At 35.9% G+C, this 15991-nt stretch overlaps 1 protein-coding gene across 3 annotated transcripts in view; it reads left to right on the forward strand.

Annotated features, from left to right (window-relative positions):
• Positions 1-15991, forward strand: part of LOC111057966 (photoreceptor-specific nuclear receptor-like) — a 54528-nt gene that overhangs the window by 20203 nt on the left and 18334 nt on the right. For all 3 annotated transcript variants that reach the window (XM_039422057.1, XM_039422058.1, XM_039422059.1), the window contains one exon: positions 13396-13510. In XM_039422057.1, coding sequence (XP_039277991.1) covers positions 13396-13510 — 115 coding nt within the window. The remainder of the gene's footprint in view (positions 1-13395; positions 13511-15991) is intronic.

Here is a 15991-nt window from a genome sequence, read left to right on the forward strand (position 1 = left end):
ACCTGATTGAAACTATAGACCTTATTATGGAAATACAGCAATAGACTGGCTCCTCCATACATCTGTGTAATCACTTGTCAGCTGATTTATGATGAATAATTCTATAGTCTGATTTTTATTCTAATATTGGCGTATGAAGGAGGCTCCTTTTTTCTTTTATATTTTCCTTGAAATGCAAAATTTCCAAAAACCTTGTATATACGTCGACGCGCAATTAAAAAAGGAACATACCTGTCAAATTTCATGAGAATCTATTACCGCGTTTCGCCGTAAATGCGCAACATTTAAACACATAAACATTTAAACATAAAGAGAAATGCCATACCGTCGAATCTTAAGGTGCGTACAGATATACGCGCCCGAACATGATCAATTCACTTTTAATCAGCTGATGCAAAGCTTTCTATATCTGTATCTTACCGTTTCTGTAAAAATACAGATATTTTCAGCTGATAAAAAGTAAATTGCTCATGTTCGCGGCGCGTATATCTGTACGCACCTTTAGACCTCACTTCGCCCGGTCAATTATTATTATTAAACTTTGGTATTTCGATTATCCAGGATTTTTCAATAGTAGCAAACGAGGAGAAAGATTTAACCGGGGAGGGAGAATGTTGTAGAAAAAGAAGCTTTTTTGAGAATGGTGACAGTCTCGTAGTGTGGAGTGGGGGGGAGGGGTTCGTTGTCGTTATCTCGTGCAGTGTGTTATGGTGAAGGGGTGAGTTTTAGCGATTTCGCACAAAGAAGGGCGCGACTAAGGAAGAGCGAGAAAGAGACAATTTACAAAGTAAAACTCGAGTGCCGTAAATTAGAGCACCCCTTGACATGACACTCTGCCGCCATCTTGTTATTAGAACCCCTCCGAGGAGCATCGACTCACTTTCCTTTCCCCTTTACACCTTCTTTTTTGATGGCTCCCAGACGCTGAAAAAACTGAACACAATGCTTTCTCATTCTATCTTGACGCAAAGTCGCTGGAGTCGTGACGTGACGAAGACAAACGTTCTTTCAAATTTAAATTGAACGCGCTTAATTGTAATCCCGTCAAACGGATTCACATCTTCCATGTTCACAAACTTGAACAGTGAACAATGACAACAACCTTACCTTGCAGTTATTGCTTACTCTTCAAACTTTGACTGAATATCATCGTCATCATCATCATCATCTTCTTACAAGGATTAGGCTCTATCGGCCTGTACTGGCATCCATTTCTTTCCTATGCCTCGCTTTCCTTCGGGTTCGCACTCCCATGCTAATATTGGGAGCCTTTTGGATGTCATTAACATTAAATTGTCTTTTGAGAATATCAATTCACAAGGAAACAACTGATTATTTTTCACCTGAATGAAGATGTTAACGTTGGTTCGAATAATAATTATTTGAATCAACATTAGTGAGCAATTAATGTCTTCCCCTCAACACCAGAATTCACATAGAGGTTGTTTTCAACGATATTACTGAACATAGTAGTGTAGTTCTACAAAATGTCTATACTAGAGTCGAAATCTCCAAAAAATTGCATCAAGTTGGTGGTGTTACCTTCTCTTTACATGGCAAAAACCTCTCTTATCAGAAAATGATTCAATAATTCTATTTGATGGCCTTATGGCACATTTTGAAACAATTTGGCACACTTTTGGCCTTACGGAACACTAGAGATACAAGTACAACATTCAATTGATTCAAACGAACATTAATTTTCAGTTTATATATTATTGATGATACAATTATCTGATTTTGTTATTATGAATAAGTGATGACACTGTTAATCAGTTTATATATTATTGATGGTACAATTATCTGATTTTGTTATTATGAATAAGCGATGACACTGTTAACTGATAATAGTTCTCTATTTGAGAAAAAATATATTGTTCCAATCACTTACAAAATCACTATTTAAACAGTACAAATTTGAACTATGTAGACGGTGGTTTTATATTATATTGCATGACTTTATATTTCTATCAACTACAACCACTTACCATCTCCATCAAGTCTAAAATCAAAGAAACTCTACACCACAGGGTGACACCACAACTAGCTCTTAATTTCATACTTTTCCTATTATCAGAAAGACCCCAAGTCTTCCAGTGCAGCTGTAGGCTTCATAGAACGTGCGCATTCTCTTCAGCGAGTAATTATGCGGAAAAAAGCCTTCGGCCACAGATACACTAACAAGAGGCATCTTTCACATGGATGCTGAGCTTTATTTTGCTAACTGAGGTCGAGCGAGGTTGCAATGAGACGTCTGTCGATCGTCCCTCAGCCAGGGTCTGTCAACTGTTTGCCGCGTGCCTTCTAATGAGCGTCTCCCGCCGGCATGCAAATCGAGTCCTCACTCCAGACAAACAAACTCAAACTCTGTCATCTATTGTGATTCAAATGGGCCCACTAAGTGAACCACTCCTATTAAACTAGAGACGTTATTCTTCTCACAGTTTTCCGTCATAATCTGTTGCTTCGGTCAGTTTATCAGTTCGTTTTGATATAGTTAACGGGCTTTTCTGGCTACACGAAACGTTTCACACAGATCTAACAGTCTATGGTTTCAGTTACAAAACTGTTCCGATCCTGAGAATCTCGAAATAAAAATTTGAAACTCTTTCTCCCATTTTGAACAATGTTCGATGGAAAGTTGCTATTCTCATCCTGAAAATCTAGGATTGAAAAATTGCAAGTTGTTCTTATTCTATGATTGATTGCTTGCTCAATGCAATTGAATAATGCGTGGAAACTGATAGTGGAACAGAAAAATGAGAGATAAAAGACTCTCTTCTCATTCCAGTTCTCCTATATCTGTTGCATCATTTTGGTGGCCAATTTATTGGTCAAGCATTGATCAATTTTCACTGAATTATTGCGAAAAATTACGAGTATTAAAGGAGACTAAAAGTCTCGAAGCCCAATGAGAGAGAGAGAAAGAGAGCAGATTTCCGCTCTCGATATAAGAAATTCTGTCTACATTGAAATAAAGAATTTTGTTTTCCAACACCTTAGACTAAATAAACAAGCTTCAATCTGTGCTAACAATCAAGGACGCTTTGAGATCGAATTGAGTTGAAAGGATATGTTTTAAAAAAAATTCAAGTGAAGAAAAAAGATGATATGAGCAGACTGAGTACTGGAGTTTTGAGATAAAAATGTACGGTATCAGACATCGTATCACACAAATATAAAAGTATAATGAATCCTAGTGATCAAATCATTTGTGGTGAGAAATTTACTTTGGAGCCATAAATTGTTGCAATTTAGCTAAAAAATTTATACGGCAATATGAGAGACATTTTTGAATCATGATACTCACTCACATCTCTAGAATGTTATCATCAAATACCTGTATGATATTGGTACTCGTTCATCGATTAGGTGACAGAAGACTTCACAGCTGAATAGAGTCTAGTTAATTACCTAGATTATTATCACAAGATACCTTACTGCATCTCCATGAATTGTATCTTCATACTGTATCTTCATGTCATTTGATTCGAATTAGGATCGCCCTTTAACTTGATTTCTATTTTCTCATTAAGTAGATCCTGATCCCATTCTATGCACCTGAAAGGCATAACTCAATTCCAACAATGATTCCTATATAAACTATTGAGTTGAAAACATATCTTAATCACCCAAGAGAATGAGTCAGGTTATAGAGAAAATGCTTCATAGAACTACACTCCAACCAATAATTTTCAAGGAAGCAAGCAGTCTGTCAGAGCAACAGCTTATTGATTTGAAAACACATCTTAATCCCCATGAGAAAAGTCATCAGGAGCTGGAGAAAACATTCCAATACATTCATTCAACTACATTCCAATCAATTTTGAAGGAAACAAGCAGTCTATCAGAGCAACAGCGTACCATTCAAACGAGTTACCCGCCCACTTGGTAACTGAAGAAAATCAAAAATATCCACTACAATAAGCGGGGTCGCAGAAAACCACCAGCCCTGAAAACCTGCACAACCAAAAAAAAATGGACAAATTGGGCTATTTCATCAAACTGGAACGACGACATACTAGGTATTTTCTCGATCCAGCTTGTCGCTTCACGCACACAAGCTTAGCTTACTCGGGGAAATCCACCATCCCCGGCCGAAAAATTCTATTGACCAAACGTTGACAACGATTTCCAACTCGTCGAAAGTGTCGTCTTTCTACAGAGCTGTAATATATGATTAATATACACAGAAATATTTATTTAAATATGATATTGACATTTGTATAAGTAATAAATAGTATTCCATTTTATTCATCATATTCAACTATCAATTCCAAGTAACTGGTCAAGCAGTCAACGGTCGGTCAATAGAATTATTTTTCAGTTGGTAGAGCCAGGATGATGATCATTAATAATATGAGAACTAACCTATTAAATAGATAACTCAAATTGACCACCTTCTCTTATATGATCAGTAAGATACTGCCAGGATGATGATCATTAATAATATTAGAACTAACCTATTAAATAGATAACTCAAATTGATCACCTTCTCTGATATGAGCACATAGTCTATAAATATCTTAGTTTTGTTTTCAATACAGTTAGATACTAGAAGGAGATTCGACAAAAAATGATATTTAACATTATGTTTTCATAAATTTGATTCCTTGAATATGATGGAATTCCCCAATATAATAATATTATTGAAACTAATAATAACTCCAATAATGAACACTTTTAATAATCCTATTTACTTTTCAGCCTTTTTAATGTTACTACAAACTAAGAGGAATACAGGTTCAGTGCTGTCAAAAAATGATAGATGTAAAATAGGAATAGACCCAGTTTGTCTTTCACTATTCCACTTTGGTGGCGTCCGTAAAAACTGACCATTTTTTTGGTAAGTGGTGGTTTTTAGGGCTGGCAGAACTGCGGCGACCCCAATAAGGTAACAGAGAAAATGATGAGCAAACTTATGCCTGTGACCACACAATCGAGGAGCGTGCTCTTCCATTGTTGTACCATCACACTATTCAAATAGAGGGTCGTTATGGAGCACGCGTCTTTTGCCCTCCAGCCATGAGGCCTCTCACCCACCCTAAATCGGTGTCAACGAGAAAAACCTAATGAGAGAGTTAGGCTACGTGACGTCAACGCTCGCTGTACCTGTTGCGTTAAAGCCGACGCACGCCTCATTACAGTCGCCGCAATAATAACAATGTCATTCGGTATACATGAACAAGCAACCACATTAAATTCAAATAACTGTCACGTCGGCAATTACTGCAATAATAACCGCATGTACAGTGTCATTCAGTATACATGAACAAGCAGCCACATTGAGTTTGAATAACTAGCATGTCGGCAATTACTGCAAACTATGAAAGCCGAAACGATTCTCAACCAAGCGAGATAGTCTGATCCGTTTCACTAAGGGTCACAACGGTTTTTAATAAATTTTGAAGATCTCGTATGGTGATGAACTTCACCGGTTTCAGTCACCGTTCATTGAGAGAAGAGAATTTATGTTTTGAGATCAAACAAAATTATTTTTCCTATATTAATAATAATAGTATATATAGAGAATAATACTCCCATTCGCAGTCATGCTCGAAATAGCTTACATATTATTATGTGTACTGTTACTTTTTGTCATATTTTAATAAATGGAAAAAAATAGTAGTTAGCCTCAATATCTTCCCTCACAGCCAACCCGTTCCACCAAATGGTGTCAAATAAATAGTTAGTATCTTTCACTTTTTGTGTAGTTGAGAAGTTGATATTGTGGTAATTATTCATATTGAATGAAAAAGACTAAGAAATTGTCAAAAAACTACTGATTTATTGATAATTAGAAAGACCGGTTTCGGTTATTACACCATTGTCAATCTCTGATAAACTAAAACTAAATACAAGAGCAGCAGAATTTATACTAGTAGGCGAGTATATAGCAGCTAGTATATAGCCCTCGACCAATAGCAGTACTCGCCTACTAGTATAAATTCTGCTGCTCTTAGAGTTTAGTTTAGTTTTTAGACTGTTAGTCTTAGAGTTAGTTTATCAGACAGAGATTGACAATGGTGTAATAACCGAAACCGGTCTTTCTAATTATCAATAAATCAGTAGTTTTTTGACAATTTCTTAGTCTTTTTCATTCAACAGTTAGTATCTTTTCTGTTTAGGGCTACTTGTAATATAAATGGAAATAAAAATCTCAGTACCCTTTGGAATTATTTTATCACACCATGTTTCAACATTCATGCCATTTTGACTTGAAAAATGTTGGAACATGGTGTGATAAAATAGTTCAAAAAAGGGTACTGAGATTTTTATTTCTATTTAAATAGTTATTAGTATGCTTAGACATTTTCGTGCAATAGAACGGTACATGGCCTTGGTATATTGCAGATATAAAGTTCATAAATATACAGCATGAAATTGCCAATTAATTAATTGATGTGTCATAAGTATTGGCTCCAGAGGGTTACAGAGAAGGTGAACGAGGCTGAAAACTCAGCAACCGCCCTTTATTTTACTTCCAAATTAGAATATTGTATTCTGTGTTAAAATTCTCCGAAGAGTACGGCAGGGTTGTATATTATCTCCGCTAAATTCATCTTGTACTCACAGGCAATTTTCCAAGAAGCCTTGGAGGCCGGCGTACTATCGAATGGAGAGAGATTCAACAATTTCAGGTATGCGGATGATACAGTAATTTTTGCCGACACCCCGCAAGGACTTCAACTGCTAATGGACAAAGTCGCTGAAATTAGTAAAATATATGGTCTGGAAGTCAACATTAACAAAACAAAGACAATGATAATTTGTAAAGGAAAAGTTGACATTGATGGTAGGGTAGTGGAGAGAGTGCCAACCTGGGTACAGTTTTGAATGAGCGGTGGGACCATTCTTAGGAGGTGAGGGCTCGGATTGAAAAGACGAGAGCGGCATTCAAAATCATGTTAAGAGTATTCAAGTCGCATAATTTCACCCTTGAACTGAAAATTAGACTCCTCCGTTGTTATATGTTGTTGAACTGAAAATATCATGGATGGACAACATTTCCAACAACAGGGTTCTTCAACAACCCAATAAGAAGACGGAGATAATGTACACTGTCAAGAGACGAAAATTGGAGTATCTGGGACACATTATGAGGAATGGAACTAAATATCAGTTGTTAAAATGTGTACTACAGGGTAAGTTCTTGGCAGGAGAGGTGTTGGTAGGAGACGAATTTCCTGGTTAAAGAACTTGAGAACATGGTTTGCAGTGTCCACCCCGGAACTTTTTAGAGCGGCTGTCAACAAAGTTATATTTGCCAGAATGATTGCCAACATTCGGTAACGGATAGGCACCAGAAGAAGAAGAAGAAGAATTCTGTATTATTGAGACAATTATAAAATTTTATTGTGATTCTGTAATTGAGAGCATCTCAAAAACGTCTGTTAATCGTCATGATTATGCAATAATGCACATATTTACAGGCATTATCTATTTAAGGGTTTGGAAATAGTGCATGGAAATTTTAAAGAACTGTAATACAGGGAGAACTGACTGTACGGTATACGATCCCCACAAACATTATCTATTCATAGGTTTGGAGAATCATTCATGAAGATTCCCAAGAACCTAATATACAGGACGTAGGCCTACATGTTCATAGCCAAAAATAATGGAAAATAAATACCGGGTGATCAAAAAGTCTCTCCGCATTAGCTGCCTGATGGCACAGCCTATTGTGTTCTGTTTAGAAACCCGTTTGACAAGTGATTGAATGATATTTAACTAGAAGAGCTCTTTATAATATCGAAGAATATCTGAATGAATGAGATCAGCTCCTATGAGTTGGATTGTATTGTTGTATTCTGTAGATGTTTTATTTGTTTTGTATTTCATTTTAAAATTATCTAATCAAAGATATATATTTTTGACACTATTCATTGTATACACTGTACAAATTTATGAATAAAGAGATTATGAAATGAAAATGAAATTCAATTGAATTGAATGACTGCCTTTATTTTTCCTAGAGAGCGAAGTTAGGGCGCAGTCGACCCTCTCTCACACTTGACTCTCTGTTACACAAGATAACAGCACAAGCTCTAGATTACACAAGCTATATGATTGAGTGTTTTTTGTATATATTTTCACTGCGGAGGGACTTTTTGATCACCCTGTATTATAGACAGTATATCGAATAGAAGAAGTTCATTGCTATTGGAGATGCTAACGCCAGCAGAGATTTGTCCGAAACACTCATCATGCATAAATACAAAGAAGCGTAATAGCAAGCACAACTGTAGTTCAAATAATGGAGAATAAATATTATGAAAAATATATCGAATAGAAGAAGTGAATTGAAATTGAAGATGCTACCAGCAGATTTTTGTCCGAAACACCCACCATGCATGAAGGCGTAATGACAAGGCAACCGTGGTCTACCTGTCAGGGAGGCTGTAGGTGGTTTGAACAATATGGCGGAGAGTACATGAGGAGGAAATTGAGTGGTCGTAATAGAGCGTAGCGGTGCATTTGCTCGTAATGAATGTTGGTCGAACATGTAATGGTTCCGACATCGACTTGTTTCGTTGGTCTGTTTTGACAGCGACGTCGTATATAGGTGGGCTGAACTAGGTTGGGCGGGCGGAGCGAGTTTGGCAGCAGACGACAAGACACACAGAAACGATTGCACGTGGGTTTCTGATAATTGTTATCATCGTTTGAACAGCGGGAGCCTGTCAACGGCAGAAGCGACTCTGCTCGGGTCAGTCGTGGTACGCGGTAACTTCGCCGCATCAAAACCGCACCTGCATTTACGTAAACGACGTCGCTCGGCGTTTTTGCCGATGCTCTTCCCATTGTTGCAGCGCTCCCCTTCCGTTGATTACGAATCGCTCGCGCCTCGATGCACTGTGATGTCTGTCACAATCATCATCAGAGCTGCCAACATCACACTCACAAATTGATCGACCGTTGACTTTGCCTCCCTTCGTTATTACATGGCAAACAATTATTGCCAATAAACAATAGGCACGTTTTTGTTTTGTTTACCAATAAATCTGTATTGATTTCAATTCAAACAAAAAAAATTATGGTGTATTGTCGGTAGAATGACTGTTTGTCTTTTGCGAATCTTCCATTCGCATTGTTGTAATCTATGAAGGGGCAGTTCAGTTGATGAATTCATTATTTGAATGATGAATTTATTGATTGCAGCTGATGAATTGGTTGAACCTACTCATAGGGTAGCTTCCTCTGAAAAAGTTTAATTCATATTCGAGTTTAAACTATCAGTTCACAAAATTCAAACAAATTATAATGAATGCAAAACCATTCATTGATTAAATAGGTTTAAAAGTTGGATCAACCAAGGAGAAAGCGACCCTTAGACTGATAGAAGTAATAAAAACACTTCTTGAGAGTGAATAAAAACACTTCTTGAGAGTGAATAAAAACACTTCTTGAGAGTGAATAAAAACACTTCTTGAGAGTGAATAAAAACACTTCTTGAGAAAAATACGAATCATAGAGTTATCGAGAGGTTTCAGTGTACTCACTAATCTTGACAATTGAACTATTGAGTGAAGTTATTTTTGTTTTGTGTCAAGAAATTTACTGATAGTTCTATTATTATTTAAGCTCCAAATAACTGCAGAAAAGAGAGACAATTGCACAAAATAGGAATGATATAATTATAACGAATTATACAGTTACAAGATAAGTCATCGCCTGATATTACTGCGAAGAGAGAGTGATAAGTTTCAGAAATATATTGTCAATGGTCTTGCCTACACGTGGGGATTCATAAAAACAATGATTATTGTTTGAATACAAGACAGCTCTGCGTAGTACAGTCTGTCCAAGAAGTATAACTTAACCGTCTTTTTTTGGAAGTGTCAGAGATTCGATGTGTCTGACTTTGTCGTTTCTGTACGAATGTAAAAGTATCTGGCTTTGGCGCCTAACGCACACGCCAATTCGAGACTCTTTCAAAACAGTCTTTCCCTGTCGCTGGCGTATGGTGTCGATGGAAGAGATGGTCGCTGTCCACTCCTGTAAGGTTCTGGGTGTGTCGGAGGACCACGGTGGCGCGTACCCGTTCAAAATCACTTATTTATTTTTATAGAGACCCAAACATGTTTCGTAACTTGTAGTGTCATCTCCAGTCTTACATTGAAACATCAGGATAAATTAGTGGCATTAGGTACAATGTATTTAAGTTTTTTTATCAATCATTGTATATAAACCAAACACTGTGTCTGATAGAACAATTGCAGCCTATCAGAGAATAGCATTTGTTATTAACAAATAATGCCACACTGTAATTTACTGGTTTTAATTTGAAAAAAAAACATTAAACAAAAAAATAAAAAGCTGAAAATAAGTTCTCTTACGTTCGCTGGAACACAAGACGAAGCTTTCAAAGTTTCATGGGAACGAGTGGTACGAGACTAGTATTGTAGACTTCAAAGGTGATATGCATGATACAGAGACCTTCTTACATTATTCGAAATGTGGTACCCTAATATTGATTTGTTCAATTGACTCAACCTCATTCGCATTACTTAAAATACGCATTTATAACTGAAATAAGTTCCAGATTGCATCATAGAATAACCAATCTATAACTATTCTGTTCGGCTATTCTCAACAATTTATTCCTGACTAACTTTATTTCTCTAATTAGAGTTGTCATGTGTTTGCATGTTGATTTGACCTAGGGAGGTAGTTGACTTACTACTCTACTAGTAACTTTGGGGCAAAAAATATTTCTTGACCAGTAATTGAAAAGTTTTCATTGATAGTTTCTCACTAAATTGATTCAAACTATTACAATAATTGGTGTATATTGAATAAAAACTTGAAACAAGTGTACAGTAGAACCTCGTTAACCTGGAACCTGCTAACTCGAAAAAAACCGGTTAACCCGGATAAATTTGGATATATTTAGATCATTTTCTAACAATAATTGACTGTGGTTTTGACCGCCCATATCCTTCTATTGTGAGGTCCACGTTATAATTGCAGTGAAGAAATATAAGAGAGCAGCGTTCCCGGTTTTCTGCCTTGTCACTGCCTTCTATGGAAAATAATTGATTCCAGAATATCTGATGTAATATTAGAAGTTCATTCTTGTTAAAAATAAACAATTATATATACATTTGTCAAGAATGTATATTTTTCAATGATTCAGTAATAAATTTCCATAATAAACAGGAGATAAGGCCTCTTGAAAATTTGCAAATTTAATGTTTGCAGCTGCATAATTCACTCTGTATAGTACCTAGGGGTACTCCGACATTTCTCAGGTCAAGCTCTATCTATGGTGCAAATTTCAGTCGAATCTGAATTTCTTTTTGTTTTACTCAAAAAGATTTCATCGTGCGTTTTGAAAAACAAAAAGTATCTCAGATTTGCCTGATATTTGTACCATAGATAGAGCGTAACCTGAGAAATTTCGGAGCCAAATTTGGCACCCCCAGATACTATAGAGAGTGAGTTATGCAGCTTCAAACATAAAATTTTCAAAAGCCCATATCAAATGAACGTTGACGAATTTTGCAAATCTGATTCCAGATTCGTGTTCCTCGCATCAAAGAGCATAAGGTCACTAAATTTGAACGATTTTTATTTTTCACAAAAATATCATGTTTATTAATCATATTTTGACATTGATAAATACCGATCTGGCATCGTTCCGAAGATGGGAAAGGATAGCGCTATCTGCTATGTCGAATGATAGACAAGGATGACAACACCATTGTTAATCATATGATGCCATTATAGCGTGAACCTCACTATAGTACAGTTTTCTATGAATAATTGTAAAGATTATAATTTTTATCCTTTTATGTAGGTTAAAGTCAGTACTTTGAGTTCTAAATAGAGAGTACTACAGTAACTTTATTACCCACAGAATGGCCATTGGAATTTTTTCCCGCCGCCGCCGCCATGAAGATTCCAAATATTTGAATTTTACAATGGAGCTTATATGGGATTATAAGTAAAATCACTTGCTTTTATTTATTAAAGTATATTTTTGTGATTATTAACTTCGAAATAATTTCTTTCGTGTTTTTTCTATATCCCCAATATATTTTTGGAACTTGAAATAATAAATCGTAGATAATAGCGAGTAAAACTGAAAGGTAGGTAACGTAACCTGAAAGCTGAATTTCCCAAAAAATACCATAAAACTTTTGAAATGCGTCATGATATTGTAATAAATTTTGTTCCATTGACAAATAATAAAGTTCTCATATCTATTTCTAGAAGCGTGATGGAATTCTCATCACAATAAGTTAGATTCCATAACATTTAAATAGTTTGTTTTATTCAGCCAATAAGTCTGACGAAAATATTGTAAAGCACAACATTGAATATAAACTCTGGAAGAGCCAATTATTCTAGCCATGGTACTACTTGATAAATTTATTAAACATGTAAGAAATTGAAAAATAATACACATAACCATTATTGTTTATATTTAGTGATATTTCTAATCTTAACCACTGCTCGTGGTAATGCAACTCGAAAATCATATCAATAACTATTGCACCAACATGTTTTGGGTAGGGTTCTCAGTACTGAAGAGAATCAATCAGAGAAGTCAAGACGTCTTTAATCAGCACTTAATCATGGTTAAATATTTCATAAAATGTTATATTCAATTGAGCCACAAAAAATATTTTGAAATTGGATTATTTGAAGTTCGATCCAATAAATAATGGGATGAGGAAATACACAAAATTGAAATTTATCTTTCTACATATTTATAGATCACTGGTTCCCAATAAGTTGTCCGCGAAAGCTCTAGAAGTGGTCCGCGAGGAGTCCGAGGGAAGAAAAATTGATGTTTCAAGCTTTATTAGTGTTTTTTAAGTTATCTTTTTTGTCTATATTAAAGTATAATCAATTTCTCTTCGAAAATGATAATTATATCAAACTCATCTCAAGTTCATAATATGTTTCCAATCGGTGAAATAAGTGATAAGTTCCAAATGTCTAATGCTATAAGATAGGACTTAAAAGCTTGTTTGGAATCTTAATGGCGGATTTGTACCATGTAACCTAGCTAACCAATCAGAAGCGTGACAGTCAATGGCCATACTGTGGGTAATATAGTTACTGTGGAGAGTACTAGTTTGTCTCTTAGTAAATATGTTGATTATTTGTTTTTGTATGTCTTCCCCATGATTCTCCTGATAATTCAGATAATAGTTGGATAGTTTTGTTAGCACAATTATTAACTCGGTCACAGTTAGTCCAGGTTACCGAGGTTCCACCCTAGTAGTGTGTGTTGGCTGGAAGGTAGTTGACTTGCCATTCCAGTAATACTGGGACTGGGGTGCGGGTGCGGTGAGAGGAGATTTGCTAACCTAGTTTGTGCTAATGTGATGGTGTGTGCTGGTGTCGCTGGTGTCTGTGGTGGTGGCGGCAATGCAGCGGTGCAGAACGAGCGGCAACCTCGCAATACGGCCACCATTCGACCCGAGTCGCTCGTCGACATGGACCACGAACGAGCACTACGCGAGGCTGCAGTCGCTGTCGGAGTTTTCGGGTGAGTCAATAAATTTTTCACTTTTCACTTATTCACATAATTCATATTTCAAATACTTATGTTCACTCACACTTACTCATATTAGATAAATAGACATAGATGAATTACTCAGATATACATAAATTACACACATTATCTCACAGCGAATTTTAGTCCAGTCAATACAGAAAAAAAATCTGGTGTGGCGCACTCACACAACTTTCCTTGCCGTTTTGGAAATTGATACCTGACGCCAGTGTTCACGCATCTCAAGTCTAAGATCTGAGCCAGCTGGTGACAGGACTATAACGTTGAAGACACATGAGGTCTGCTATCTCTTAATAGTGAATGATTTGATGATAAATCAACAGTTGCAACAGTTTGCAATTGAATAATCACATTTTCTCGAATCTCAAGCTTATTTTCAATTTTAGGTATAAATGTTACTGAATATTAATTGTAGAGATTTTTATGCTGAATCTTTTCCACTTGAATTTCTTTGTTTAAATTGTATCTGAAGCCTGATAATTGGGAATCTAAAATCAAACTTTGCATAGATGGGGCGGAGCTCCTGAAATTTTTACAGATATGGGACTTGTGGCAGTTGATATAGCTTATCAATGACTATTTTAGGTATAAATTTGATCAAAATCGTTGGAGCCATTTTCGAGAAAATCGCGAAAAACCCTGTTTTTGATAACATTTTCGCCATTTTAGCCGCCATCTTGAATCGCATTTGATCGGAATTTTTCGTGTTGGATCCTTATAGTGCAAGGACCTTAAGTTCCAAATTTCAAGTCATTCCGTTTATTGGGAGATGAGATATCGTGTACACAGACGCACATACACTCATACACACACACACACACACACACACACACACCACACACACACCACACACACACACACACACACACACACACACACAAAACAACACACACACACACAACACACACACACACCACACACACATACAGACCAATACCGAAACCTACTTTTTTGGACTCAGGGGACCTTAAAACGTATAGAAATTTAGAAATTTGGGTACCTTAATTTTTTTCGGAAAGCAATACTTTCCTTACCTGTGGTAATAGGGCAAGGAAAGTAAAAACAGAAAGGACTCTGCGCAGCAAATTAGGGGGAAGCTGAATTTCTGCAGGGTGCTAGTATACATGGTACATAGCCTGGAACTGAAGAGCCCCCATCGTTACACCGCTTGGCTCCCCCCCCCCACGGAGGTTCGAAACAGCAATGGTTTCGTAAAAGAAGTACAAATATCTCGGCTCCAAATCAAGATATCGATCTGACTTTGATCTAATCCATTCCAGGAAGAAAAGATCTACAATATTAATGTCATATAACATTCTATCGTGTATCCATTGTTCAAAAAGTTATTCTTATACAAAGTCAGAGAATCAGGAAAATTTCACCTCATAATGTTATACTTATAAAATTTTATGCTTCCGTTTTTCTAGAAAATGTTATGTATAAAAGTTATAGCTCGTTTTGAGATCTTTGAAATGATGTATCATAAGTCGAACTGTTTTTATGAACGATGATCTTAAATGGCCTGTTAATGTGCAAAATGTTTGTTTTTTCGCGCTAGATACCCATTTGAGTAAGAGTAGATAATACTACCACCAACAGGAGTTTTCGGGAAAACTATCATCAAAAGTGATTTTTTTTCTGTTCTATTCTCAATGTCATCCACTTCGGAAGCACTTGATGATAGATAATTCAATTTGGTCTCAAATTGTGGACCAGGCGTTGTTCTCCTTTCACCTGCATTAAATTAAGAATGAATAAAAAAAAAATGTTGGGTAAAAAAAAATGGTGCACATTGGGTAACGCTAAATGGACTAGCATAGCCTATAACGGCGGTCAGATAAACTTATGTTCTCCTGACCAAAAACTACACAACACCTTGAAGAAATTGAAAAAAATATATAGTGTTTATGTAGACATTTGAGACTCATCAGCTTTATATGATTGTGTTGTGTATCTGCCATACTATAAATAAATAAATAAATAAGAATAAATAGTTTTGAAATTAGTAAGGTAAGTTTAAAGAGGCCAAAGATTTCTAGAAAAATATTCTCCCTCCAGAGCTCAAGCCATTTTTAAATCAAACGGAGTGGATAAACAAAATTTTCATTATCGGGCAGAGATGAATTTTGAGAGTTAATTGGAAGAGAAATTTGTTAAAAAGGACGGATTTTTGACTCGTATGATAATGTTTCTATCCCGCCCTTCATTGTAAAATTATAGTAATGTATTTCGCAAATATGCACAATAATGTGATTAATTTACTGTATAAGTGTAACTCCAATAAGTTTTGTAAAAGTATATTTTCAATTAATTATTCCATACAAAACAATAGTTTTTTTGAATGAACTCACGTCCAATTCTCTCATGAAAGGTAGAATAATTTATCGCTTTGTAGATAGTAAATAGTTGATCACTTTGTAGATAGTAATAAATAGTTGATAATGAGTAGTGTGA

This window comes from Nilaparvata lugens, chromosome 2 (genome assembly GCF_014356525.2).
Source record: "Nilaparvata lugens isolate BPH chromosome 2, ASM1435652v1, whole genome shotgun sequence".
Classification (NCBI taxonomy): domain Eukaryota; kingdom Metazoa; phylum Arthropoda; class Insecta; order Hemiptera; family Delphacidae; genus Nilaparvata; species Nilaparvata lugens.